The sequence below is a fragment of the Desmodus rotundus genome, chromosome 9 (genome assembly GCF_022682495.2).
Source record: "Desmodus rotundus isolate HL8 chromosome 9, HLdesRot8A.1, whole genome shotgun sequence".
Taxonomy (NCBI): domain Eukaryota; kingdom Metazoa; phylum Chordata; class Mammalia; order Chiroptera; family Phyllostomidae; genus Desmodus; species Desmodus rotundus.
The window spans coordinates 20,474,948-20,499,896 of record NC_071395.1 but is presented as its reverse complement, the minus strand read 5'-3'; the positions used below and the strand labels follow the sequence as shown (position 1 = coordinate 20,499,896).

General features: G+C 44.3%; 1 protein-coding gene across 2 annotated transcripts in view; it reads right to left on the bottom strand.

Moving 5' to 3' along the window:
* Positions 1-24,949, bottom strand: part of TMEM131L (transmembrane 131 like) — a 138,654-nt gene that overhangs the window by 44,291 nt on the left and 69,414 nt on the right. The window contains exons 5-12 of one of the 2 annotated variants that reach the window (XM_053910879.1): positions 22,529-22,652; positions 21,112-21,228; positions 20,136-20,246; positions 4,133-4,210; positions 3,771-3,924; positions 2,454-2,512; positions 2,032-2,140; positions 343-436 (exon numbers count right to left, since the gene is read on the bottom strand). In XM_053910879.1, the coding sequence (XP_053766854.1) occupies positions 343-436; positions 2,032-2,140; positions 2,454-2,512; positions 3,771-3,924; positions 4,133-4,210; positions 20,136-20,246; positions 21,112-21,228; positions 22,529-22,652 (846 nt within the window). The remainder of the gene's footprint in view (positions 1-342; positions 437-2,031; positions 2,141-2,453; positions 2,513-3,770; positions 3,925-4,132; positions 4,211-20,135; positions 20,247-21,111; positions 21,229-22,528; positions 22,653-24,949) is intronic. The other variant, XM_053910880.1, reaches the window with a different exon arrangement.

Genomic DNA, 24,949 nt, shown 5'->3' with positions numbered 1-24,949 from the left:
GATGCTAGCACTGACGGGTCCGACCTTCCTTCCCACAAGCACAGCACTGGAGGCCAGAGGTGGAACCAGGACCCGGATGTAACTGAGAAACACGCAGGGAGTTTCGCTTCTCCCACACCTGGCTGCCTGGCCTGGAACCTATTTCGTGAACTGACTCATTCAGCTTCCCCTTTCCCATCCTGCAAACAACCCTCTCCCTGGTTGTCAGCAGCGCTAATGCATGCAAGGCAAGCCCAGAGAATTAGACAGGTCTTCGTTACATTTTTCAGTCATTTCTAAACACACACACACACACACACACACACACCCCATATGATTTCAGGGAAAGTGGAATTAACCTACCCTGGAACCACCGGAGAGGAGAGGCATGCTTTTAGTGTTGGAGTGATTTTTGTTTTCTTCACCACTTCTTTCGTTCCACTGTCACACGAAGTAGCTGTTTCGAGGTATAAAGAAACAAATGTCAAGCATCAGTATCTTTCCTTTCGCTACGCCTAAACGAGAACAAGATATGAGTGTTATTTATAACTTTTTAATTATTTCACTTTTTCTGTCTCTATTAAAATCATGCGTCAGACATAAATGGTAAAATCCTTTCTCCAACGCCATATTCCTTCTTTCCTGGCTGGCTGCCAATGACCCACAACAGAGTGTCTGCCACCCCACCCCCTTTCATAAACCAACTTCTCACTTCTTCTTTGGAGGAAAAAGGGTCAATGCTTGTGGCTTTTATTTTACAAAGCTCTGCATTCACCGCACATTCACCGTAAGTAAGAGGAACGCCCTTAGGTCTGCCAGAGATGACAGAAGTGATGAATGGAGCTCAGCTGGGTGGGGGGAGGGGGAGCATGTGGAGGCTGGAGCGAGGCAGAAAGACAAGGAGCTCCTCCGTCAAGGTGGGAATGTGTTGCACAACACCACTGCTTTGTCAAAACAACAAGCTGTCCTTGAGTGAGGCCGTACTATTAAATCACTGGTATGGCATTCTACACTCTAACACTAACACCCAACTCTTTTTTCTTAAAGCTGTATGTATGATAAAAAAAATTCTAACGTGAACAAAGAGTATAAAAATAAAATCTACCTTTCACTCCTGCCTTCCCAATTACCTTAGAGGAACAGCTGCTACCACATTCTTGAGCATTTTTCCAGTTTTCCTATTTCATGATCAAGTACACGGACACCCTTAAAAAGCCCACGTGCACACACGCTGCCTGCATTACTTGTCCGCATGTGCTTTCTAACAGCTGCAGAGTACACCCCGCAGGTGACCTACAGCTTAACCAGTCTCCTCCCAGTGGGTGCTCATGTCAGTTCTGCTGTCGCTCACAACGCTCATTCCTGTAGGTAGAGCTTTGAATACACGTATATCTGTAGGTAAGTTCCTAGCAGTAGAATTAAGAATTGAAGAGCACATGGGGGCATTTTCCATTTTCATAGAGTGCCCATTTTCCACCCCAAAACACCCGTATCGATTTATATTCTTGTCAAAAACGCGAATGCTTTTCTCTCCTAATCGTGAGCAACACGGGAGATTAACGATCTTGTTTTATTTTTATCAATCTAAGTAATAAATTACTTCTCCCTTGTTGCTTTCCATGAAATGTTCTTTTGATATAAGTGACATGTTTGCATGTTTAAAATCCATTTCCATTTCTCTACAGGAATCTCGGCTGTAAGTAAGAACCCAAAGGCTGGACTGGGTTTGCTCTCAGGAGACCTTCTGCACCACACTCTACATGGAGAATCAAAACTGGGGCGGCACACCCTCTGTCTCCGTGAAAGGAGTCTCTCCAAACACACTTACATTCTGGTCTTTCACATCGCCCACCGCGTTTCGCTGTAAACTCAAAATCCCAAACACAAGTGGCCTCCACAACCATTTTCTCCACAGAACGGCGAAGGCTGGAAGCCAGCCCAGCCCCTTCCTTAGAACCCTGCCTCATCTGTGGCTGTAAGTCATTTCACAGAAAGAATGGCCATCAGTTACAAAAACAAAAAGACAGTCTCCGATATTTTAAAAATCTGTACCTTTGCAAGTAAAAGAGGCGATTTTTGTGAAGTTCGTGGTAGAAGAAGGTAGGAGTACCGGTTCAAACTGCAGAGACAGAGCGTGTCTCTGTGAGAAATGATGGACATCCTGTAACAACAAAAAAATCCACATCACCACTGTCGGCTCGGCCACGGTTTGTCTCATTTGACTGTAAGGTGAGTAAAGAGCTCGGACTGGCATTCACATAGCAACTGCTCAGCAGCTGGGGCTACCACAGTGTGAAGGGGTGCTGACAACCTGCACCCCAAAATGGGTGCGAGCAGGGGAAAGTGGGTTTAAATGAAAGCAAAAGGACACGGAGACAAGTGTTTCTGCATCTGCCCCTGGGAACCCTCATGTTCTGGGAGGAAACCCACACTTCTCAGTTTAACAGGGACTTGACGTAAGCGTGTACCATTACCTGTATCCATATAAGGCTGTTTCCCGAGTGTAATATGTACATATTTACCGCCGAATCATCTGTCCAAAAGAATCAGAGGAGTGAGATTGAAACAAAAGCCATCTCATTCTTGCACACAACACATTTTCTCTAAAAAATATAACTCGTTTTTCAATATTGCAATTGAACCTGGGAGTTATTTTCTGCCGGGTATTCTTTTAAGTCACAAGAAAAAGGATCCTTACGAAAAGACGGACCTACCCACACAGACTCTCTAAACGATAAAGAACGACCAGCAGAGAAATCCTGAGGTTAGGGCCAGACCACGGCTGCTCCGAATGCAACCGACCTCCAGGCAGCTTCAGGGGCGGCTACGCTGTCCCGCAGATGAGACATTCCCTGGTTTCCTAATTTGAACAAGCACACTTGGGAAAAATGAAGCCCTGGGGTCTCAGAACGCGGCCTCCCTCCTAACCCTCACCAACAGAAGGCAGACAGGAGTCTTCTCGACAGGGATGTCCGCCTGGCAGCTCAGAGAATCACCAAAAACTAGGAACCTGGAGACAGGATAGCTCTCCTGCTAAGTTACTATTACTACAATCAATTCTGAGAACCAGAAAGTAGATGATGCTTGGTCAATAATGAAGACTGCCGATGAAAAACTATATTCTGATGCCATTTCTCCCTCTGAATGTGTGTGTGTGTGTGTGCGCGCACGCGTGTGTACACTCTTGTACCAGAACAGGCTGCACGACCAATGGATAACAGCAAATCCTACATTATAACTGTCACGGATCACATGATATGTGTCTCCAACAAAAGTTCTTAGAGACTTAAATCGATGAACATGGTTGTTTCTGGTAAGTGGGACGCACATTTTCAAAAGTAAAATTCATGGAAGGAACACTGAAATGTATACGACTCTAACTTGTCAGGCCTCCGGGACAACCAGTGTCCCAGCAACTATTTTAAAAAGGACAAGACAGGAGGCTTTGGTCAGCTGAGCTTCTGCAGCTCAGTAAAACTGGAACAAGATACTCTGTGAATATTTATATTAGATTCGTGTGCCCAATTAATTTGTTTACTATCTCCAGAATGCCAAGGAAAACTATTCCCGAGGAAACTCAGAACAGTTTGCATTTGCCTGTTCATTTACTCCAATTATTTACTAGCAGCTGCAGATTGAGAACCGGTTGCCGTTACAATCTCTTAATAATGAAAGCGGGGGCTCCTCTGGGTTGGACTGCAATGATACAATCCACAAGTAAATGCCACAGAATGATGACGCAGGTTAATCCTAACATGTCACCGTAGAAACTTTCAAATATCCCACCTTACCTGAGGTCTCAGATTTATCTGTAGCTACATATATAATAGAAAGATGATCTAACAAATCTTGTGTGTTTTGTTCAAATTCTCTCGAGGAGTTTTCCATTGTTACAATTATGCTCATCTGTAGCCGTAAAACATCATCCGATTCCAGATAACAACTCTGAGATAGGAGGGATAGAAAAAAAAAAAAAAAGAGGAAAAACTCAAAAAATTATCTGAACTTTGCCATCTCACATTTTAGGGATAAAAATCACTTCAGGTAGGGGCATGTATACTTCTGAGAACAGAATGGGCTGCTTTGTGTTCGAATGCTAAGCAAAGAGGCAGGAAGAAAGGCTGAAAGAAAACACTAAATTTTTCATTTTTACCTTTAATCGCTGACACACATTATTATGTAAACTGCATTCCAGTTGCACCTGCAAGAGGCTAGTATTAGTGGTTTCTGCCTAAAAGAAGAAAAAAAGGGGGGGAACGACTTAAAAGCAAGCAAAAGGCACAATCTAGTATGAATAGCAGACAATCTATCATTTATTCAGAAACTACATTTACTCATTCAACAAATATTTGAGTAGCTTCTAAATGCTGGGTATTACTCTACTTACTGAAAAGACAACAGTGAATAAAACAGAAAAATCTGTTCTGTCACTAAGTTTACATTCTAATGGAAATCATAAGCTCTCCCCTTGGGCAACAGGAGAATTCCGACTACGGCAATAAGCAGAGAAATATGTTCTAAATATACACAGGAACGCTGCAGCTTGGCATCTCACACTCCTTGAACTCTTTGTTTCAACATAGGAGTCTACTGCTATTTTAAAGTAGGTGCACCCAGTAAAAGCCAGTGAAGTGTTCTTACATCCGCCTTCCTTCATTGAATAACCTTAAAAGCAAAGATAAGACTTAAGAGATGTCCAAACATCAACTGGCTATAATTTTTTTAATTTTTCAATTACAGATTACATTCAGTATTATTTTGTATTAGTGACAGGTGTACAGCATAGTGAACTTTACAATCATGTACTTTACAAAGTGTTCCCCTCGATATTTCCAGTACCCACCTGGCACCATACACATAGTTATTACAATATTATCGACCGTATTCCCTGTGTTGTACTTTACATCCTCATGACTATTCTGTAACTACCAATCTGTCCTTCTCAATCTCTTCACCTTTTCACCCAGCCCCCCGACCTACCCTTCCCATCTGGCGATCATCAGTTTTTCCTTTGTACCTGTAAGTCTGTTCTGTTTTTCTGTTCATTTTGCTTTGTTCTTTAGAGTCTACATATATGTGAAATCACACGGTATTTGTCTTTGTCTGCCTGACTTATTTCACTGAGCAGAATCCCCTGCGGGTCCATCCATGCTACCGCAAATGGTAAGATCTCATTCTTTGTTATGGCCAAGTCACATTCCATTGTACGCATGTACCACATCTTCTTCATCCACGCGTTTTTTGACGCACACTTAGGATGCTTCAATAATATCTTGGCTATTGTAAATAATGTTGATCCCATGTGCACTTGAAAAGGATATATATTCTGTTGCTTTGGGTTGAAGTGCTCTAAAAATATCAATTAAATCCATCTTGTCTAGTGTGTCACTTAAAGCTGCTGTTGGATGACAATAGGGTGTTAAAGTCCCCTACTATGATCGCATTACTATTGTCTATCATATTTTTAACATGTGGAAGAGCTATGAATGGAAGGAACAAAGTATACAAAAGAATGCAGAAGTTCATCAAGTTCAAAGATCTTAAGAGCCTCATGAGATGATACTGACTTATCTCGAAGCAGGAAATGCAAACTCCCATCCAAGGATACAGCCATGGGGGGGGGGGGGGAGGGTGGTGCCTGCAGGCGCTGAGTGCAAGCAGAAGTCAGGTGGTGCAGCCTGTGACTCTAAAGGGCCTGCCTGTGAGATTTCCTCTTTTGCTGGGTACGTGTCTGGCGTGGTTATTACCAAAAGGCACGGGGCTTGGCGGCCACCGTCAGAGCACCGGAAAATCTCCGCGAGGTAAGAAGGCATTCCTCAGATCCTTGGTGGCTGAATTTCGGGCAAGTGTCTATTTACTCCAGGAAGATTTAGTGAGAAGTAGAATCACCCTAATTATGTTTAATTTGTTAGGTTTACAGGAATTACCTAAGCACATTATACAAAAACCCATTTTAACTACTTCAATAGTCATTCAGGCAATTCAAGTACAGGAAAAAAAATAAAAATATTTCAGAAGTTTAACCAAGCTTGTAAAGGGGACCAAACATTCACCAATAGCTCTTTTTAAAAGGTACAGTGGTTGCTAGTATCTGCTAGACTTAAAACAAAAAACCACCAGTTGTGAACAGAACCAAAAACCTGCAAGATCAAAGTGATTTTTGAATTTGTCTTTCTGGAACAAATCCCACTACCAAAGACATACGTTTTTAAAAAGCCCACCAATTCTCTGAAACTGCTTTCACCAAAGTTACAAAGGACCTCCATGTCCAAATCCTGTAGAAACTTCTCCTTGTGCCCAACCCTTCGCCCCCACTTAACACCATTAACCATTTGTCCTTCTGGCTTTTCTCATTCATCCTTGGCTCTTCCTCCTGGGACCATCGGATGTTGAAATTATTCTGGATTTTGTCTTTTGCCCTCTTTACTCTCTGGGGGGAGGGGCAGCGGGGGGTGAAAGTGGGGGGGTGGGCGAGGAGGCTCTAGGTCAAGTTGAAGTTTGTTTCTCCAGCTCAGACCTCTCTGCACACCCATACGTCCAACCAATGACAGGGCGCACACCTGAACCCTCCCTCATACCAGCCAAGGCCACAAACTTTGCTCTGTGCCTCCTCTTAGCACCATTATTCATGTGCTTATCTAAGCCAGAAATCTGAAAACCAACTTCACCTTCTCAGTTACCCTCCTAAAACAAACCCCAAACCAATTCGTACTGATTGTACCTTCTCAGTAGCCCTTGAATCCAGTCACTTACCTCCATGCCTGTGGGCCACGTCCAGCCCACTGCCTGCTCTTGTTAACAGAGCCTCATTGGAACACAGCCATCCTCGTTCCTTGTGTATTTTCTATGGCTGCTTTCAGGCTACAATGGCGGAGTTGAGTACTTGCACCAGCTACTATAAAAATGGCTACTCTCTGGGCCTTTACAGAAGAAGTTTAGGGACCCCTAGCCCTAGTGGGAGGGAGACAGAGGCAGGTAGGCTGCTGCACCAAACTTCTGCTGGCGCCCCAGTGTCCACCTCCACCTTCTCCACACCACTGTCCACAGCACATCCTGAGTGAGTTTAGAGACGAGGGTATGGGGGGATAAACGGTGACAGAAGGAGGCTTGACTTGGGGTGGTGAGCGCACATACACACTGATGATGTGTTATAGAATTATACAGTTAGAGCCTATATAATTTTATTAACCAATGTCAACCCAATAAATTCGGTAAACAAGGGGGGAAAAGATGAGCTTCCAAACATGTAAATCAGGTCAAGCCACTATCTGCTTAAAACCTGTCAAAGACTTCCTGCTTGGCCCAAGTCCCAAATCCTCCACTGTAGCTACAAAACTCAGGCCCCTGCCTAGTCTCTACCTCCTGGTTTATGCTCCTGCCTCATGGGGCAACTTTCTGCTGTGTTTTGCCTTCAACCTCTAAATTAGCTGATCCTTTGCTCTGAACCCACATTTCCAACCCAACTTCCCCTCCACCAGGCTAGCCCAATTATCCTTCATGTCCCAGCTTAAACATCACTCAGGGAGGGTTTTCCTGAGACCGCAGCTGGGGTGAGTGCCTTTACTCACACCCACAGCACCGTGTACCTGACCTTCCTCATTATAATGCAATACCTAGTTCAAGGTCTGTCTTCCCCAGCAGACGGTAAGCACCTTTTCTGAAGGCCTACCACTTAGTCGGCCCTCCATACACAGCAGGTGAGAAAAGCAAAGTGGGCACAGAGCTACCTGCTTGTTTGAAAAGCGAAGGGAACGAAAACTAATAAGCATTGGCTATAAAAACTAAAGTCTATCAAAACCTGATATTTTGCATGTGCTTCTGACTTAAAACTTTCAATGAAAGTTTAAAGAAAGACCCATATCAACACACTTTCAACATATACGCTTATAATTAAGTTGGGTTTTTATAATCTACGGTAATTTAACCATAGATCTTAACCTGGTGAGGCAATGCTCTTCCCTAAAATATTTTTTCAACTGTTGACATAATGTTAGGAGTTCAAAATTATGATTTGGAACATGATTAAAAATCCTATTTGCACAGTAATCTGATGTGATTTAGATCCTAATACTTTGTCATACTTGCTTAATTACAGATGGATGGATTTAGAATGCACCACTTTAAGATTGTTCTTTTAGCTGGAAACAAACCAAAAATAATCCACTACATTGTTTCCTTTGCTGTAGAACATATTTCAGAATCCCACAAGGGGGAGTTCCAGCGCCTGCAAACGGCCCTGGAACCATGCTAATTTTTCTCAAAGAGAAATTTAAACCCTTCGCGGTCTTCCTTTAAAAAAAAATCTATTGATTGCAATCTTGATTTTAAAAAGAAAACTATAACCAAAACATGAGCCAGCTGGGGCAACCACACACGCTGGGAATACAAATCCCCCCTGAAAGGCCCCCAGCCGGGCCTGTTTGCTATGGCCGTGGGGTATCTCCTTACACAGGAGTGTGCCTGCGCAGATTATAGAAGAAAAACAAACAACCTATTTCTCTACCTCCCACACCTCTTGAAAAAATGAGTTCATAAATTTCATAGCTAAGAGAAAAAAATAATTCCTTAGTTTTCACATTAAGTACAGGGTATTATTATTTCCTTTTAGAAGACAGGGCGGGTGGGGGGTGGGGGCGGCGGGGTTTGGTTGGAGGGGATAAGCGACTTCCCAAAGGGTCCTAAAGTTAGTGGAAAAATGGAAAACCATAGCAGGCCTTTTAATACAAGTCAGTGTTTTTTCCAGGTAAATCAGAATAGACCAAGTCTATTCCTCCTAGGTACTTTAAAAGCCTAAAAACTCTTCAACGTGGAAACACATTAGAAAACATACCGAGACATAATGCAAAAGACAGGAAAACAGCAATGTAAAAACTCCTTTTTTAGGGCTTTTAGTCCCTGGTGTTGTGGTGAAGGGATATCAATTCAGGTAATTGTATCTAAGAGAGAGGAAAAAAATCACCTTCCTTTATTTGCTAAGAAGTTGGTCTTTGTGGACTAGACCAAGGACAGAGAGTGATTTGGGGGGACTGTGTGTAATCAAACAGGAAAATAAATGATAGACGGTTTATATGACTTTTATTAACAAGAGTAAACCATATCCTAACAAGAGAGCACAAGAACCTGTAACACACTGATCAGACAGAATGAACAACTTACAACGATCCTGGCAATGACCACACACAAGATACTCTCCTTTAAGTACTAAAACTTGTGAAATACCAAAGAATTAGGTAGGTAAGTCCCAGTCTTAGATTCCGTTTTCCTCAGTGTTCTCCGCTTCCACAGTTCTGAAGGGTAAACTGCAGAGGTCCTTAGGAAGGTATATCTTTTATGCCGACGTGGGCATCACAGGAACACAGCGTCCACAGGAGCCACGTGCCTGCCCTAGCCAGTGGCCCTCCCCCACAGCGCTGGGTACCACGCACTCTGCACAGCAAATGGCTTTGCGTAAAGTGAGCACTTTCTTGGGTCCCTTCCACACAACACTCACCAATCTATGACCAATCTCCCCATTTACTGTTTCCTGCACAACAGGCAGGCTCAGCAGAGTTAACAGGGAGCACTGTCTGGCTGCTCGCCCTGAGGTTAAACAGCAATTGTATTTCACCCCTCAGCACTACTACTACTAACCCTTCTAGTCCTCAGATGGTTAACCACTAAAACAAAATTTACCTACACTGCCAGACCCACTCCCTAAAATATTTGAAAAAAAACAGGAATTGGCTGAAATGAGGTTTTTGTTTTGTTTTGTTGCAAGGGAAAAAGAGGCTAAAGTATATGGATAGCATTTTTCCTTCACGTTTTTTGTGAAAAGGCAGCGTGGCCCCATGCCTGCATTCAGCAAGGACTCAAGATGAAGCCCAGCCATAAGACCTTGGGGACATTCAGCTTTGTCTTCAATAAAACCGAATCATGAGCTCATAGCCGCATGAAAAGCATTAAATGAGGTGTGCGCGCCAATCACAGGGCACGCACCAGGCTCTCACGAGGGAGCATTATTATTTTTACTTGTTCATTCACAGTGAATGCATTAAATTAGTAGAATTCCACAACGAGTCATTTCGATGCATCTGGGAAGTATTTTTCTCACATCAAATTTGTTAGGGGAAACTCCTCTTCCCTACACCTTCAGTTTCTAAGAGAAAGATTTTTTTTCCTAAAACACTTCAAATCCTTGTTGTCTTATTTCACCATTGGTTGATGACCCCCAAAAAGAGAAGTGTTATTTATTGCACATCACCTCCCAGCCCCCCTGAATGCGCCACGAACCCGGAAAGATAAACAAACAGCACTTTAGAGAACAAGGTAGCACTGAGGTACGGAGACCTTTGGTCGGACCAAGTGGCAGTGGCCTGAAGTTTGACAGTTGGTGGCCTGGCTTGTACACTCGGGAGGCTGACTTTTAACTACAGCCACCTGGGCTGGCACTGGCAAGAGAGCTCTGTGGGATTTTCACCTTGGTGGGTCATGCAGCGTACAGGGTTTCTGTCCAAAGGCTAGCAGCTATTTTTATACAACTGGACGCTGCTGGGCCTTAAGCAAATGGCAGGTGGGTCCTGAAGGCCTGGCTCAGCCCCTGAAGCTGGGCCCAGGCTCGGCAAAGGTTCAGGTGTTCGGATGCAGGCTGCCGCAGCTTGACCTTGAGCAACAGAGGCACAGCTTTTACCTAAGTAGACACGGTGTGGCAAGGATGAGGCTATGAAGAAAGGGTGTTGCAGCAGAAATCAGTGAGGTGGTTCCTCAAAAAGTTAAACATACAACACCACAAAAGTGGTAGGAGGGACTCAAACAGATATGCGGACACTCATATTCATAGTGTTACACATGGCAGTCAAAAGGCGGCGGGACCGACCCCAAATGCACGGATGGATGAGTGAATAAATGACACACAGTATCTACATGCAGGGGACGATCACTCAGTCTCGGAAGGGAAGGAGATTCTGACACGTGCTGCAAGGTGCATGGCCCTTGCAGACAGCATGCGACGTGAGATAAGCCAGTCACAAAAGCACAAACACTGCGCGACTCCACTTCTCCGAGGAGGCCTACAACAGTCAAAGGCACGGAGACAGAACAGAGGGTAACGGTTACCAGGGGCTGAGGGGGGTGGGAACGGGGCGTTATGTGTTGAGTGGGCACAGTTTCAGTTTGAGACGATGACAGACGGCGGTGATGGGTGCAGGGCAACGTGAGTGTGTCAATGCCACTGCACTGTGCGCTTAGAAATGGTCAAAATAGTGCACTTGCGTGACATGTATTTTACCATAAGAAACTAAAGAAAAAGGAAGAAATAAGAAGGGGAGGGGAAAAGAAAAAGAAAAAGAAATTCCACAGTCAGGACGCTTCCCAAAATAGAGCTTCCAGAATACCACCTGCTGCTTTGAAGAAGCTACGGGCCCACCTCCCGGCAGGCAGGCAGACAGGCTGCGCCTGGTCCTGTTCCTCTTTCCTGCACTATCTGCATGGCTCAGGGTCAGAACTGCGAAGGGTGCAGCTGAAATTCGAGAGGTCGGTCCACTGGCTCCGAAGTTCCTCCCCAGTTTGCTGGCGTTACATTTACTAACCATGTAAATGCTAACCACCACCTTCGGTTTTCAAGATGCGAAGTGATAAAGCCATAGAAGGGTGACAGGTTTTATACATAAAAAGCAAGAAGGTTATTCTTGTTAAGGACATACACTGTCACCTTGGGTTGAGTCACAGAAGTCATTTGACAAAATGGTTGCACACACCAAGGAGACAACCAACCACTAAGGTCTGTCCTTGGTACCATCAGGTCCACTCCGGAAATCAAAGGGGTGCCTGGAGGTTAGAGAAACACACTTCTGCCTTCCTACTGGAACAAGAGGAACAAACCCCCGCCCCAAAAAAGGAAGGCAGACTGATGACGCAGGAGGAAGAGAGGGCTGCCCTTTGGAAAAAAGCTGACATCTTGGGGACAAGGAGACAGAGCTGAAACAGAACAGGAGACCTTGAAGGCACAGGTCCACAGAGATGAAAAGAGGGGTGATACAGCCTGGGATCTAACTGAAGTGAGGAACATACATCTTTGTGCTTGTTGGAGCTTTAAAAAAAAAACAAGGAAGACAGGCAAGATCTCAGCAGACTGCAATTGCTCCCCCAAGAGGACCCAGGATTCCATTCTAGGAAGCATGGAGAAACACACTTCCAGCCAGCTCCAGGGCCCACGGGAAGGGCCACCAGGACCTGCACCTTCAAAGGCCGAGACCAAGGGTCATGTAAGATCTGCACAGGCTGTGAAGGGGAGCCCGGGGAGATCAGAGCAGAGAGTTCAGAGCATTTTAGATGAATACACAGTCACTGCCTGTGCCCTGGGGGAGTACGTTTGATGTTCACGGAATTAGACTCCATCTAAGAGAGCACAGCACAGAGGAAACCCATTAAAGGGGAACCAGGAAGGGCTAGATCGTCTGGCCCCAGGCCTGATTCAGATGTTGCTCTAATGGGGAGGTCTCCTATATAATAGAATGCAACTTGGGGAAGAGAAGATTTATTTAAACAGTAGGTGCTTTCAGCAGACTCAGTACAGATTAATTTTACCTCTCTTGCTTTGAGAGAACTCACAAGAAAACATCTAGAGAAATATCTAGAGGAATAAGCTATATAAATCTAGACCAAAAAGTAAGGAAAAAGTAAAAAAAAAAAAAGGAATGCACCAATTCCAGCAAACAGTAGCAGCTTACAAGTGTCAGAGGAAAAAAAAAAAAAAAGAAACCAGCAAAAGACACTGGTTAAATAGCTAGAACCTCAACTGAGCCTGTCAGAGGAAGAGAGGCACCAGGGATAACAGGCACATCCTGGAGGCATGGCCCCAAATGCAGAGAAAGAAGGGCACACTCACAACCCGGAGGAGACAGAGAGTGATGCCCAGCCACGGTCTATCCTCATGAGGCCCTGAGCTTCCAACGTACCCGCAGCAGCTCCCCTCCAGGAGTCTGCTCACACCAATCAATGCTCCATTTGAAGTAAGTGGAGCGAAAAAGGACAAGCCTTCCCTAAGTAGTGGGTTCCAAAAGCTTCTGTGAGTCCCCAGTAAGAGGCAAAGGAAACTGCAGTGTGCTCAGATCTCACTGTCCATGACCACAGCCACTGCAGATGCTCCATCCCTAAACAGATGTCAACAGCATTCCGCACACCAGTCAGCACGGGGTGCCGGACACAAGGGCTCCGTGCCGACAGGGAAAGAAAGTCACACCTAGTGACCGGCCTGCTGGCCCTGCAAAGCTCTAGCTCAGGGAAGACCAGAGCAGCCCAGGGGCTGCTTCCAGAGACGGGAGGTGATGCGCACAAGTGGCTCCTCCCTAACCCCCAAAGGTCCCAAATTAGCTTCTTAACAAGCAATGTCTCCCCATCAAGTTCAAATGCCGAGATCTCAGCCTCAGAACAACTGGCATGAATTGAAGCTAAAACCAAGGAGATGCTCTCTGTCTGTCCTCCATCCCTCTCTTTGGCAAACTGAAGACCTGGGGACAGTTTTTGCTTAGTACCTTGAGGGAGGCGACGCGAGGGCAGTATTCCAAAGTTGGTGGATGTTACGTTGATAATCTGATACTCTTGTGTCTTATTAAGATTCTAGACTCACGTGAGGCTCAAGAGAGACTCAGTATTGAACTACTGTAACTCCTGAACCTCTGAGGAAGCCAGGCACCATGCCCAGGCCGTGGCTGCTACACACAGGCACGGAGAAGCTCTCTGGCTAAGACAAAAAATTCAATTCAATTCAATTAAAATTAAAAAATAAGGGATTGGGGAGGACTTCAAATTCTTTGAATGTTAACTCACAGGCCAAGCTATTGGGACTGTGGCCTTGAACTTTCCATGCCTTGCCAAAGGACTGAATCTCTGAGTTTTAAAATTCCCCAAGAGTTTCGTAATAGGAGAGGGTTTACATTCAAACTTTTCAAAAAGTTAAGTGAGGAATGCACTGTAGCTACGTGCCAGGTACTAGTTCTAAGTGCTTTACATGTATCAATTTATTCAATAGCTTCAGCAATCCTATGAGTTAGTGCTATTATGACATATTTTATAGGTAAACTAAGAAATAAGGAGGTTGGGTAATTTGGCCAGAGTCACTGAGAACCAACATGGCCTGTGGCCCGGTTTCAGAATCCACCTTCTTACAGGCTGAACGGTGCGCATCTCTGATGGGCCATCCTCATGTTTTTTTATGGGAGCATTTTAACTACAATTTGACCCCATTGCAGAAGCTCCATTAGGCTGTATTGGATATTGTACTCAAAAAGAATCTGGGATGGGAAACAGACGAGAACATGAACTTTCGACCTTCGGTACAGTGTGTCTTTGGAGCAGATTATTAATGAATTCATGTAACCCATGTCAGAGCTTTCTAGGGGCAAACTCACCAGTGTGCCCCAGCAGTCTGAGGGGGATCAGCAAAGAAAGCGGAGAGGGGTGTTGGTTCTCCTGGGAGAGGGGACAGGCTCAGGGAGTGGACGCAGAGACACCAGATACCCGATGATCTCCTTGTCAGAGAAGGGAGGGTCACAGGCTTAGAAACAGGTGCGCCCACTGGGTCAGGAGTATGAAACTGAGAAACATTATAAGAAAAGATTCTCTTCCCCTAAATACTCCAGGAATATAAAGGTGGCATGTCAGTTCTCTAACTTCTGATTCTTACCGATCTTCTAGTTCAGAATTTGGCCAGGAAGACCTTGGCCAGGTGCTAATTATTGGACACCTTCAAGTCCTCTAACAAAAGTTTCCAGAATATTCTAATACAACGAGTTTTTGAAAGACATCAGAAAGATTTGTGTCTTACAAACTCATAAACAGCTAAGACGATCATCTCTTCCTTTTTAACGATCAATTTATTCAATTATCAAGCACTTATTTACTACACAGTGATATGGCCGGGCCCTGTACTAGGTAATATGGAAACAGATATTGATTGGAACATGATTCCTACTCTTATAATCATAGTGCAGGCAAACGGAAGCATAAAAACAAAAGCTTTTCATGTTACTCTCCCTAGATGGGGACTGCTCAGTTTTTGGTAAGGAGTGAGTCAATTCTCCTGGGAGGCAAAAAAAAAAAAAAAAAGAGGCAAAGCCGACACTGAGTTTAAAGAGGGACCAGGAAGCTGTGCTCTAGCAGCTGGAGACTCCCCGGCCTGTGCGACACAGAGGAGGGAAGGGAACAGCCGCACCCACACCCCTTGGTATTTCTCTCTGGGCTTCACCTGGCTTCTTCCTTCCTCTGCTCCCCAACCCTCTGCCCCTCCTCTTCCCAATCTCCCATTCCATTGCCTCATCCTTACCTGTGGCTCCAGTGAACAGAAGACTTTTTTTTTTAGATTCAGGCTATTTCCTTGCTTTTAAAAACTACATTCAGAGGTAGGGAGTAGGGGGAAATTAGGTAATGGTATATATTTACCTAGAATACAGTCATAACTCTCCAGAGTCTGACAGCCTATCGTCTTTAGGTAAGAAAGATCACACAACTTTTATCATGCCAAGAAATGGGATTCAATGTGTTGGGATGTCACACAGACTTGTAGGAATTCTCAGCTGTTCCAGCCAGAAATTCTGTTTTATTTCATTTAATGAATTGTGTAAGACGGCCAGGAAAACACGGTAGCTACAGAGGCCTTTAACCCTTCCCTCTTCTATATTTTCCACCTCCAAATCCTACCTCAGACTTTTGCAACTCATTTGTTCATGAAAATTCCAAGTCTTTCTCTTACTCCTCTGTGATGGAAAAAAGCATTCCTTGTTCTCCTCCCTCCCCTGATTTTACAGCTTCCCTTCCAGACTGCCAGCTTTCACCCACAGAGACTGGCACCTCCGCAGGCAAGGAGCAGGGAAGCAACCTGGGCCCCTCCCGGGCAGCAGGCTCGACGCAGGCCAGGGGCTGCCGGCTTTGCCCAGCACCTGTCCCAGGCTGGCAGGCACAGCGCCTGACATCACCATTCCAAAAGCAAAGACCATGCCAGTCTTAAAAGGTTAGGAGCTCCTGGTCCGAAATGTCTTAGGTATCACACGGAATACCCAGAAATAATTTCCCCTTTACACAATCCCACGACATGACCCTGTGGTGGGGGAGGGGACCTCTCATCCCATACACACACACTCAGAAAAAAATACTGAAAGGAGATGACGAAAAAAAATATTCCTCCCAGTTACCTTTGCTGAAGGTGACTGTGGTCTTGGGGCATATTTCTAAGTTTTCAGTTCTCTGATTTCCCGTTTTCTTATAACTACATTATCATTTCTTATAATCATACTCTTTTAGACAAGTCAATACCCTGTTAGAACAACCCCACTCACACCTTTATTATGTTGCATTATAATTCCATCTCTTACAATAAGTGTTATTTTACAATGATTCCAATAATAAGTTCTTTGAACTCTCTGAGATCAGCTTATTGCTGTAGTGACCCTATATACCAGACTCTGAGACAGGGCCAATTGCAAATATTCTGAAGACACACTATAAAATAAATCACTGAAAATCCCCCAAATCTCAGTGGCTTGGATCCAAGACGGTTCTGAAGAAAACATGAAAAAACAGAATCTCTTGCTTTTTCATGAGCCTAATAGAACTGTACTTACACATTATATCCCATCATACATTTCACAGTTACAATCATGTGGTCAAGCTTGTAGCCTACTAATGACTTGTCAGGGATTTCTACGTAAGCCTCATAATTATAACTTGGAAGAACTACTTAATATTCTACTCTGTTGATATTCTCAAATTGATCAAATCCTTCTTTCCACTGTTGAGCCTTTAAGCTGTTTCTATTCTTGTTTGCCATTAGAAAATGCTGCAAAAAAAGAAAACACATTGTATTTGCATTTATCTTTCCTGCAACATAAATTGCTAAGTCAAAAAAACCGAAAATGATTACAACACTTACTATATGGGTAAAAGCTGAAAGCATACTGAGCTGGGTCTGCCCTTCCTGGCTCTGCTCTCAACCTCCACCACGTAACTTAAACTCTGAGTCCATTCTACAACTTCTAAAATAAGAATGCTACCACCTGCCCTGGTAGTAAATCTGCTGAAGGTCAAACGGTTGATGTGGCAAAAAGGTGAAGTGATGCAAACCTTAGATGGTACGAGGGGAAGAAGTGCTATTTGAGGATGTCCACTCGGATGCCCATTGACTCAGCTATCTATTAAAAACTCGGGGGCCCTCAATGCACTAAACACAAAGTTGCTGCTGAGGCTGCAAGAATGAAAAAGACACGGGCCCTGTCCTGAAGGGCCTCGTGGAGGAGCAGGGGAGGGGGCGATGCGGGACAGTACCTGTGAAAGGGGGGACTTGAGCCAAGTGCCGCAGGGACTACAGCACAGACTTGCCTGGGGCCCTGGAGAGGTTTCGGAGGAGGTGGTGTCAGAACTGGGTCTCAAAGGACGGCATTCGAAGGACAACCAGAGTTCGAAGGGGTAAAAGCTTATGGAGGTCAGCTGGTTTGTAAGAAGGGACACCACGTTCCCGCAACGAGGACAGGGAGGCCCTTGTACACCGAGCGAAGACGCTTAGACTCTACCCTGCAGACAACAGGGGACCCAGCTTGCACAGTCACCAGGGAAATAAAGAACAGGTTTGTTTAAGAAGCCATGGCCAGCAGCAGTGTGGCCTGGGGACTAGGAGAGAGGAGGCCTGTCTGGGAGGACAGTCCAGGTGCCAGCTGATGACAAGACTGCCACCAAAGCAGAGGCACCTCAGTGCCTCACTTAGACCCACTGTGATGTCTCCTTTGCTAGGAATTCTCATGTCCTAAAGGTCAAGACCAATGAAAGACGGAACAAATGAAAAGGTTTACAAAGAAAAAGGCAATCTTAATTCTTCAGGTTTCCCTTCTTTCTTCCCAAGAGCAGCGAGCGTGCTGTGCCGTGAGACTGCAGACACCGTAGCCACCCCGCCCATGAGGACTAGCTGTAAACCCTAAGACCTAGAGGAATGAACAGAAAGATGTGAAGCAGCTGACTAATGAGGTCCAAGTTGCATTTCTGGGAAAAGGACTAGAAAGGGTCAGAGTATATGCTGGCAGACCGGTTAAGGGGTTGCTAAAGTGTCCAGGAGGGAGATGATAACAGTGCGGGAACGGAAGAGGACGGTGGGCATCATGGCCAATAGGATCTGCCAGGAAGGGTGAATAACATGAATAACGTGAATAATGCTCTCATCAATCAAGGCCTCACTATGACACCCTTAATTCCACGCCTCCTTCAATCAACCCCACTAACTAAAGCAATCTGAACAGCCAATCCTTGCTTCAATCCTGTGTTGCCATCAACATGGCACCTGGCTCTCAAAGCTCCCACTCTCAGTCACCAGAGACACTCGGACGTTCCCAGCCACCCCCCCTTTGCTGCAGGGCAGCCCTGAGATAAGGCAAAAAATGTTCATAGGAAAAAACCAATGCCATCAGCATATGCAAGTTAAACCTACCCTAGCTCTCTCAAGCCCTTACAGAAATGCAGGTCAGATCACATTGTTCTCCTGCTTAAAACCTTTCAATACGGCCCCACTGGTCTTTGGATTTCAACCAAATCCCAATTTGCTAAGTAAAAGAACTCCTTAAAATCCTTGCAAGAGGGGCCATTCAACTTTATACAAATATAGATGGCATGAAGAATGCTTAACGATTTTGTATGTGGTCACAAAGCTCCCAGATATGACATTACAGGTGAATCCGTTCTGCTTGCCTCGCCCATTGGAATGTAAGCTCCATGACGACAGAAACGCAGAGGTGCGAGGACGCTGCTGAATGGAGGAAAGCCCACGGAATGCTGGGACTCACAAATAATGTTTTCTCTTCGCTGAACAGAAAGGAAGGGCGGTCAATAACATCGTAACAAGTTTGTATGGGGACAGCCAGGTACGAGACTTATCACGGCGATCACGTTGTAAGTGTACAAACACTGAGTCACACTATGCTGTACACTTGAAACTAAAATGTAACACTGTATGGGAACTATGTTTTACCTTTTTAAAAAATGGTAGGTAAGGTTCATAATATATTTTGTAATTTCGAAAGGTATTCAGAGTTTCAAGGAAATCTGGATAATTGAAGGGGAAAAATGGCTGAACCTATGCGCTATTAATGAAATGTGTATTAAAAAAATGTGAGGGTATCATTATATACCTTCCAAAACATCCAACATATTTCTTGCCACTAAGCCACACATGGGCAGGACTAGAAGCAGGGAGAGGGGAAGAGAGTAAGACATTCCGAGGGGAATGTCATTCATCCCCGGTGACCCTGGAGGTTTTATCTCCCTAAAAAATAGCCTGGCAAGATTTAACAGACTCATACAGAGGTTCATAGTCTCTAACTACAGGTCTCTCTTTATGAAACATATCCCAAGGAAACAGGTAATTTAAAGGGAACTAAGAAATGTATAAAATAGGTATATGGCCTAATGGTAACAATAACGATGTCCCGACTGGTGTAGGTCAGTGGATTGAGAACTGGCCTGAGAACCAAACTGGTGCTGGTTCGATTCCCAGTCAGAGCACGTGCCCGGGTCGTGGACCCGGTCCCCAGCTGGGGGTGTGCGGGAGGGCAGCTGATCAGTATTTCTCTTATACATTGATGTTTTTTCCCTTTCTTTCTCTCTCCCTTCCCCTCTCTCTAAAAATAAATAAATAAATCTTTAAAACAAAACAAAACAAAAAATAATGAAAAACTGGGAACATTTCTACTTACCAACAATAGGATTAAGCAAAGTACAAAATGTCAACACCATGGACTATATGGCCATTAAAAAGAAGTATACAGCCCTGGCTGCGGTGGCCCAGTGGACTGAGTGCCAGCCTGCAAACCAAAGGGTGGCCTGTTCAATTCCCAGTCAGAGCACATGTCTGGGTTGTGGGCCAGGTGCCGTCCCCTGTTGGGGGCGTGTGAGAGGCAACCAACTGATGTTTCTCTCCCTCTCTTTAAAAACAAACAAGAAGGAAGTACACAGATTCCACTGACACTTTATAGACATTCACAATTTCAACAGACATCAGGATTTTTTCAAAAAACCAGAAAAAAACTAAAATCCTCATTCTGATTATGTAAACAGGCTGTAAGTACTCTGCAAAAGATACATAAATTTAGAGGGCTACAAAGTTTAGTGTTGACTAGCATTCTAAATAAAGCCACTATTATGATTACCTGTGTTTGTGAAAGCTGAATGCTCTGGACCTGGGGAAGCAGAAAGTAAGCATTTGGGAGCTGCTTTGCAGGCCCTTCTGTAGAGATTCTGCGAGTACCAATTCCAGATACCTGCAGGGGTTTGGGGGTGGGGGGGACGGATTATTCCTCTGTTAGTTTTGAAACACATTTGCCATAGTGCTAAAATACCTTTCTAAAGGACATTTGTATTCTGGGACTCTATTTATCCCACTATTATATTTAACTTTGTCTAAAAAAAACCAAAGCAACAAAAGTTGCTGTATTTAAGCAGAATGTTCCTCATTGCAGCAAATCTTTTCACCAATAGCCCCTTTTCTGATAGGAGACCATGTGTTTAATGGAATCCAGTAAGAATTAACCACAAAAATGGTTAAGTAGATCTTAGCACTTAAATCACTGCTTGCCATGTCCTCTCAAAGATGTCACAGGTACAACTGAAGACAAAGATTCCTTACTATTTGGGGGAACAACGACAAAAAGAAACTTCACTCTGCCTTCCTGGCGCCTTGATATGAGTGGTGAGCTCCCTGAGAGCTGGCCCCCAAGTACACAGTCCACGTGCCCTGATGAGAAGTATTCCTGAGCCCAGCTGGGGAGGAGGCCAAGCCTCTAGAAATTCCCGAGAGGTCCCTCCCCCTGGACTGTTTGTGAGGTGGGGGCTGTGAGCTTTGAAAGCCTGGTATATTTTATACTAGCAAACTGTGTGGCAGAGTTCACCATTTGGTTCCAGCACCCTTCGAAGGTCCTCGTGGGAGCTCCAGCTCTGCATGGCCACCTGTGGTCCACGTGAAGCACAAGATGGGGCAGCCTGGGGAGTTCGGCATCACGCACAGCCTTAGAACATGAATGGCTCAAGCCAGGTGGCGACATAGCCAAATATCTTTTTTTAAAACTATCCAAACCCCTTCGTTAAGTCAACAACCAAACTACGTGACAAAAGGAAGAAGTCACTCACGTGATAGGAAAGGACTCCATACGAGGAGGTATTAATAAATAAAGAACTCTCGATGCTCCCTTCTTCAGTAGGTAAGAAAATAATTCTGAAGGAAGTCTTCCCCATTGCTGGAATTACCTGAAAGAGAAGAACCGAATGACCTGTTTGGAACGGCCCCCTTTGATGAATTAATTGCCTTTCAGACTTTCTTTTTGACACTTCCTGTGCACAGATGTTTGCATATTCTGCATGATTTATTAGTAGCAGGAATCCCTAAGAATCCCCAACCCGATGACAATCACAGTCTAAGAGAATACTTCAAAGAACGTAGCTTGGGCCCTGACTGGTGTGGCTCAGAGGGTTGGGCATCACCCTGCAAACCAAAAAGTTGCCAGTTTGATTCCCAGTCAGGGCACATGCCTGGAGGAGCAGGCCAGGTCCCTGGCTGGGGGCGTACAAGAAGCAGCCCATCAACATTTCTCTCCCTCTCTCTCCTCCCCGCCCTTCTCTCTCTCCCTTCCTCTCTCTAAAAATAAATAAATAAAATCTTTAAAAAAAAAAAAAAAAAAAGGACATAGCTTGTAGCTTGGACTTATGGCAAGATCATTGCCAAGTCCTTCCTCTCCGGGTTGGAGTCACATGCCTCACAGTTTTCCTTTTCCCTCCTCTTCCACCCCCACGTGGTCCACGCCTTTATCTAACACAGTTCCAGTTCCACTTAAATAAAGAGAACCACCAATGTACACGCACACTGGCACTAACTAAAGGTCAGGGACAGCATTCACCTGGAGAGACGATTGTAAACAAAATACTGGGCTCCCTCTTACGCCATTTCCTTAGTCACAGTATTTTTATACAAAGTGTATCAGGTAGATGTAAGTAGGCAAAATAAGTAAGTAAAACCCACTGGGAATTGGGATCTTCATTAAAAGTTAAGACCACTGAAATTGAAACTACTAGAAGCCAGGTTCTTGATCTCTGTGTAATGGTGCAAAGTAGCTTATCAAGGAGCTAATCACCACCTCTCAGTTGCACATTTGAAAGAAGTCCTACCTATCTGAGCAGGTTCACCAGGGGAAGCCATCGCAACTGTGAACTTACATTAGTTACTAGATTCGTCAACACTGGTAGTCATTTCAAAACAAACAATATTAAGTTTCTTTAATGATAAAAAGTCATATTAAATATGCATCCATTACTATCTAGTTTGGACTCTTCAACGTTTTTTTTTTTTTCAGGGAGATAACAAGAACCACTGAAATCATGACTGTGAACAACTAAAAAAAAATAAATGCTAACGCAAACACACAGAAGGAAACAGTTTGGGCAGCAGAAAAAGGGGAGACAGGGAGCAGAAAGTCAAAACTTCAGGCCAAAGAAAGCAAGAGAGGCTGGCGGCCTGCCACGGCGTAGCTTCCCAGAGCACATCAACACTTACCCTGCGGTGGACGGGAGGCACGTGAAAGTGTCTCGCGGCTGTAAACACGGAGTTCACCACGACCTCGCCATCCCTACTAGGGTTATAAGCATAGAGAATCTTCGCCGCAGGGTGTCCCAGGAACCTAGGAGGGGAATGGGGGGGGGGGGGTAATAATATATTGTGTGGTTATAAATATAACCATCCAACCATCCCTGTATGTGCTTTAAACCCAAAAAGCTGTTGATGTTCATTACAAAGTTCAAAGCAGCAATTATCAAGTCCTATGATTAATAAAGCATTTCATCCACAACAGTAAAAAAATCTTTTCTTTCACAAGACTTACTATGCCAACCCACAGTAGCACCCCACTGGTTTTTGAGTTAGAAGCATTCAACCCATCTAGGCCTTTACATGCTTGAAAATACTTGTCTGACTTGGGACTCTAAATCAAATGGAAATATGTATAGTTACGAAACTATACTCATAGGAAAACCCAACTGTCTTAGGGTTTGTTTCCTGAGTAATAAATTTAAAGAGGTTTTTGGGTGGGGGGGATGGATTTCAACTAGCAAGTCTTATAAAAGGAAAATTTAACCGGTTGCTAAAGACCATTCTTCTAAGAAAAATGAAAACCCTGCATCTCTTTCCAGCAGTGGTTCTTACCCATTTAAATACCATGAGTCTTTCAGAACATCCTGATGAAGGATGAAGGCTTGGTTCCTCCCCCCACCAACAGGCACACACAAAAGTTCATACGTAATTCCGAAACTTCCCATGAACCTTGGAGGAAGGATCACTGCTCTAGAGCAAACACCCTAGTTGGCAAAGGCCTTCACCTTCACTTTCGCAGCCACAAGGGGGGGCTCTGACAGAGAAGCTGCAAGAGAAAAGGAGCTGGTGTCTGGCCCACCTCCCTGGAGCTCCCTCCAATGTTCCCTCCAGTCATTTCCCTCTGGTTCCTACTGCCCAAGGCCACATTCACTCTAGTTAAATTAGGTGCCGTACACAGAGACCCTGCACAAATTTCACGGAGGTCATTTCTCCAGTTTTCATGCCCTCAGTGGCAGAGATCTAAATATACAGTTTTCATTAGCAAGGCCCACAAATAAAATTATATTCTAAATTCAGCAAAAAACTCATCTACATGATGCCTGTATTTCTCTGATTTTATTCTGATTTCTCCGACATTAGAAATGTGCGCTTTTCAAAAATTGAAGCGAAACTTGTTCCGCTTATAAACAATGGGATCTTCAGCATACTCATCCATCAAATCCTTGGGACTTTTCTTCTAGCTTTTTTTCCTACTTTTAATCACAGGTCTCAATGGAAGGTTTCATATGACCAATGTGTATTTTAAAAAATTACTCCTGTACAGACAGTTACAAGTCAAGTACATGCCAGTGTGATTGAATTTTCAGTGTTCTTAAATAACACAACTAAAATTTCTTTCTACTACAATAAGCATAAAGTGTCACCTCAGAAAGTCCTTCACAAAAGTATGGGCTTCACTTTTGCCTCTACTCTCTTTTTTATTCCCCCCCCCTTTAATATATTTTTTAATTTCTTTAGATTTTTATTTATTTTTAGAGAGAGAGGAAGGGAAGGAGAAAGAGAGGGGGGAAACATTAATGTGTGGTTGCCTCTCAGGCACCCCCTAGTGGGGACCTGGTCCGCAACCTAGGTATGTGCCCTGACTGGGAATCAAACCAGTGAGCCTTTGGTTCCCAGGCCCGGGCTCAATCCACTGAGCTACACCAGCCAGGGCCTCTTCTCGTAATTAAATAAATAAGGACTTCCCTGGTTCTAAGTAAATAGTAAGAATCACTAGCAAAGTTATTACCACTTATCCTCAAAGCCTTATATCCCATTCACATAATTGGAAGAGAAGGTTTTTTTGTTTCAAAGGACACAAATGTCCCCAAGGGGACTGCATTAGAAACCACGCCCGCACAACTGCAATGCCGCGACTGCTCCCACCAGAAGCTCACCAGGCCGGACAGAGAATGCTGGCTGGCTGAAACCTAGTTACCACTGTGCTATTTTTGTTCTATTTTTTAATTCTATTTTTAAAAGTGTTATGAGGATAAGCATTTCCTTCACTAGTGACAACTGGAAGATGCTCTATTAATTCAATACTACAAAAGAATGATTAAAATCTCTTATGAGTGATTAGCACTTTACATCTCAGGACCAGAAGAATATTAACCCTTAAAATAAACCCTGAGAAGTAGGCAGAGGGCAACTGAGTAACACGATCCCGATTAGGCATCCTAGAGGGGAATCAAAGCTACAAAACGGGACGAGGCTTGCCCAAGGTCAATGTCAAAATAAACAATAGCAAAAGCTGAACTAGGGCAGGGAGGATATCAGAACTCTGGCTAAAGTTTTACTCTAATGCCTCTAAGTTATGCCATTTGTCAGATGTAAAGTCAAATGGCT